At 40.5% G+C, this 4,883-nt stretch overlaps 1 protein-coding gene across 1 annotated transcript in view; it reads left to right on the forward strand.

Moving 5' to 3' along the window:
• ILRUN (inflammation and lipid regulator with UBA-like and NBR1-like domains) overlaps positions 1–4,883 on the forward strand; it is an 86,088-nt gene that overhangs the window by 10,267 nt on the left and 70,938 nt on the right. The window contains exon 2 of the mRNA XM_017853579.1: positions 4,060–4,214. Within this exon, the coding sequence (XP_017709068.1) occupies positions 4,060–4,214 (155 nt within the window). The remainder of the gene's footprint in view (positions 1–4,059; positions 4,215–4,883) is intronic.

Consider the following 4,883-nt stretch of genomic DNA (forward strand, 5'->3'; position numbering starts at 1 on the left):
TGCGCCCGGCCACAATTTTCTTTTCTTGAGATGGAGTCTCGCCCTGTTGCCCAGGTTGGAGTACAGTGGCGCAATCTCAGCTCACTGCAAACTCTACCTCCCAAGGTTCAAGCGATTCTCCTGCCTCAGCCTCCCAAGTAGCTGGGATTACAGGTACCCACCACCATGCCCAGCTAATTTTTGTATTTTTAGTAGAGACAAGGTTTCCCCATGTTGGCCCAGCTGGTCTTGAACTGCTGACCTCAGGCGATCTGCACGCCTCGGCCTCCCAAAGTGCTGGGATTACAGGTGTGAACCACTGCGCCCAGCCTAAAGACCATACTCTAAAAAAAAAAAAAAAAAAATTATTTCATTGTGGTAAAATCTGCATGACATTAAATTTACCATTTTAAGTATACAGTTCTGTGGCATTAACTATATTGGCAGTGTGCAACTATTACCATCATCCACCTTTTTTTTTTTTTTTTTTTTTTGAGACAGAGTCTCATTCTGTTGCCCAGGTCGGAGTGAGTGCAGTGACACAATTTCGGCTCATTGCAACCTCCGCCTCCTGGGTTCGAGTAATTCTCCTATCTCATTCTCCCAAGTAGCTCATTACAGGCATGCACTACGCCCAGCTAATTTTTGTATTTTTTGTAGAGATGAGGGTTCACCATGTTGGCCAGGCTGGTCTCGAACTCCTGCCCTCAAGTGATCTACCTGCCTCTGCCTCCCAAAGTGTTGGGATTCCAGGCGTGAACCACCACATCCAGCACCAGCATCTATCTTAATCTGTGCTTTTTTTCACTGTTAACATTGCCTCTGTTTGTTCTTCAGGGTACTTTTAACCATCTGAAATTAGATTTAAAACTTTTTTGAAAAGAAACACTGAAGGAATCTGGAGGTTTAAACTTTTAGACTGCACCGAATGCTGGGTCAATGTTTTCCCTTTCGCATCAGCTCAGCCAGCTCCATTTCATGAAGAATTTCTTGTTGGCTAATAATAGCTGAGTATGTTGTTTTGAACAAGAATACCTGCTATCATGTCTACTTTCTGACACTGAATTGGAGCTGTTTGATCTATGCCTGCTGTTGCTCAGCCTAGTGGGCCGGTAATTTAAATGCTGTGAACTCTGAGAAGCTGTGTACCCCAAATTTGTGGCTGTGTACCTGCTTTATGGGTTAGCTCACTTGGGCTAAAGTCCACTTTCTGCCTTGTACTTGGGAAATGAATTTGCTTTGTCATCCTCCTCTCCACCTTCCTGCCAGGATTCCAGTTCGCTGCTTTCAGTTTCAGTTTGGGGTTTAAAAATGGTTCTTAATCTTTCTTTGGCTGAATTACCTGTGTAATACACATACAAATAAGCTTTGACTGTGGGATAAGTTGGAAATGTGTGAAAGGAGATTTGAGGATAGGAATGGATCTGCCTGAGTTGGGTAGCTTGACTTTCCCATTTACTAGTTGTTCCTACTGCAGTGGTCTTGAAGTCCTGTCCTGATGGCAGAGCCAAAGGTTGAAATATGACACAGCCTGGGGATGAGAATTGGCAATTGTCCTGAGTGCACAAATAGTTTCTTCCCTCCAAAACACATTTTGCAGCCAAGTGAACAGAAAACAATTCAGCAGGCTACTTACTGAAGACCTGCTGCAAAAAAATTGTCTTTTCAAAAAGGTAGACATACAGCTTTTCCAAAATGTTTTCAAAAGAGCAAATTGCAAACCAGGCTTATTTTTCTCCCATATTCTCCCTGATCCGTAAGTGTAATGCTAATTCCAGATGTACTTCTAAGCGTGTTTGTGGATGGTAGGGGCTGGATTTCCCCAAGTTTGGCCAGTCACAAACATCCTTCACGTTAGATCACTGTCAGCTAGATAGGAAACTGCTGAGAAGACTAAAGTCCAAGCTTTGTGTTAGCTAGTCAAGCAAACAGGTGCAGTTTGGCCCCAGCGAAGCTCTCTTTATGTAACTATTATCAAGCACATATATCATAGGCAGGCCATTGGTATTGTAATTTCAGTCATTACTGACTAATACGACAGGCCACCATTGCATGAGGCTTGACCTCAGGTACCTGCTCTAAATATAGCCTTCCTTTCTGGCAGTTGCAAGCACCTGGAGGAGCAGGCAGGCCCCCGGCAGAAAATTATTTGCTGCTATTAGCATTTCTGTTGATCAGTTGTGTACTGTCAGAGCTTGTTTCATGCTATGTTTATGTATAATTAAAAACAGCTCAGTGGATTCGTTGGTTTATGGTTGAATTATGTTTAGAAACATGCAGTTTGGATTGTTGTGTAGTGTGGGAAGTGGAGATGATGTCATTGGTTTGAGTAAGACCAGAAGAGAGGCAGTTAATGTAATTACCAACAATTTCCTTGATCTCTGTAATGAACACAGCCTACTGAAACCCTTTAGTGGTCCTTGGTTTCTGGCACTGATAACCAAACTGACAGTCACATGCTTCTGCTCAATTGCGAACTCTGGCTTATGTACTTGGTAGTTCCTTCTGTTGAAAGGGGATTTGTGAATAATTAAAAAGAACACCAACATTTACAAAATGATACTTCCGAAAAAGAAACTACAAATGGCTCTTTTTTTTTTTTTCTTTGTGAGACGGAGTCTGGCACTGTTGCCCGAACTGGAGTGCAATGGCGCTATCTCAGCTCACTGCAACCTCCACCTCCTGGGTTCAAGCAATTCTCCTGCCTCAGCCTCCCGAGTAGCTGGGATTACAGGTGCCTGCCACCATTCCCGGCTAATTTTTTGTACTTTGTTTAGTAGAGATGGGGTTTCACTGTGTTGGCCAGGCTGATCTTGAACTCCTGACCCCATGATCCACCCACCTTGGCCTCCCAAAGTGCTGGCATTACAGGTGTGAGCCACTGAGCCCAGCCTTTACAAATGGCTCTTAAACCTGTAAAAAGATACTCAGCCTCTCAAAATCTCACTGAGATATATATTTTTTTAACCTATTAGATGGGAGAAATCCAAAATGTTAGAGAAACACCACTGATGAGCAAGTGGGGAAAATAGGCACACTCCTATATTTTTGGCGGGACCATTAGTGTATAACTTTTATTGAGGGAAGTTTGGATATATTTATTAAAACCACAAACTCTGTCACAGCAGTATCACTTACTAGGAATTTATCTCACAGATACACTTGCATGTATACAAAACTATGTGTGCTTAAACATATTTATGAAAGAGTTAATGACTGGAAACAAACTCAAAAGTCGACTGGTTAAATGATGAGCCATCTGTATAGTGGTTACAGCTGTAAAAAACAATGAGGATGCTCTTTATGTACTAACAGAGATGTTTCCAAGATACAGCATTAAGAGAATAAGCAAAGGGCATTGTATATTATGCTACCATTTGTATAAAAAAGAGGGAAAATAAGATTGTATATGATGTTTGCTTGAATATAAGAAAGTTCTGGAAGGATATTTAAGAAAGTAATATGAACAGTTATATCTGTGTGTGTGTGTTGGGGAAAAAAGAGAACATGGTTTTCTTTGTATGAAACTTCAAATTATGTGCACATATTACTTTATTTTAAAAAGTGGAGCTTCTGGCTGAGCTCAGTGACTCATGCTTATAATCCTAGCGCTTTGGGAGGCTGAGATGGATGGATCGCTTGAGCTCGGGAGTTCAAGGCTAACCTGGGCAACATGGCGAAACCCTGCCTCTCTCTCTTTTAAAAAAAAAATAAAAAAAAAATAATAATACAAAATAAAAGTTGTGCTTCTTTGAATTCCATAGTTATAGAGATCTCTTTTAATTGATTTCTTTACCCATTCTTGTTTTCCTGTGGGTAACAAGGGAGATATCCTCATACTGTTGCTGATGGTACTAATGTTTGTTACTTTCTATGTGGGAAGAAAGTGATACACAAATTTGTTGGTGCTGGTGGTTTTCCTGTTGTTCCTCAGCCAGAATACAAGGCTTTAAAGACTTGTATGCCAGGAGCCTCAGGTTCTGTGACAAACCCTAAGAAACAGGCTTTTTCCTTTTGTTTAACAGGATAATATCGTCTGGACGGTACTGAAGTCTGTTGCCTTTTCTCTTTTTTCTGTAGGAACCTCCAAGCAGCAATTGGCGCCTATTATGACTTTGAGAGCCCAAACGTCAGTGTGCCCTCTATGTCCTTTGTTGAAGATGTCACCATAGGAGAAGGGGAGTCAATACCTCCTGATACTCAGTTTGTAAAAACATGGCGGATCCAAAATTCTGGTAAGTACATAATGGGCAATCATCCCTTGCCTAGTTTTCATTTTCTTAATAGTTAAATAAGAAGGAAATGTTTTAGCTTGTGTATGTGATTGTGTAACTGCGAGCTTTCTCTTACACATGATATGTAGCATTTTCTTGTACTGGTGTGATGACCAAACATTAGTGAAGTATCTCCTGCTCTAAAGTAGGAAGAAGAATTTATGTCTCATGCTTCTAAGCCACCTATAACTTAATGGGATCTAAACACAATCCAATATTGGTTTTGTTACTAGGAACTAGACTTGTATATGATGGAGTATTGTCTCTACCTGTACGGTTTTACTTCATCACTTTATTTCTGCTCTAATTAATCTTCCAGTCATTTCCAACAGGCTAGAGGAGGTATATCCTTGAATAGAACAAGGTAGTTGGAAAGAGCTGTGAGCATCTGCTCTTTTGAAAGCTCATTTTTTTTTTTTTTTTTTTTTGCAACCAGAAGGATGATTGTCTCTGAAATTTCATTAGGTTATCTGAGACATTAATACCACTTTGAAAAATAGGGTAGGAAATACGGGAATTTGCTCAAAATGGGAGACAGAGAAATTGTTGGTTGAAAAAAAAAATACAGGTTGGGTGTGGTGACTCACACACAGAATCCAAGCACTTTTTTTTTTTTTTTTTTTTTTTTTT

This window comes from Rhinopithecus bieti, unplaced genomic scaffold, assembly GCF_001698545.2.
Source record: "Rhinopithecus bieti isolate Rb0 unplaced genomic scaffold, ASM169854v2 scaffold_36553, whole genome shotgun sequence".
NCBI classification, from domain to species: Eukaryota; Metazoa; Chordata; class Mammalia; order Primates; family Cercopithecidae; genus Rhinopithecus; species Rhinopithecus bieti.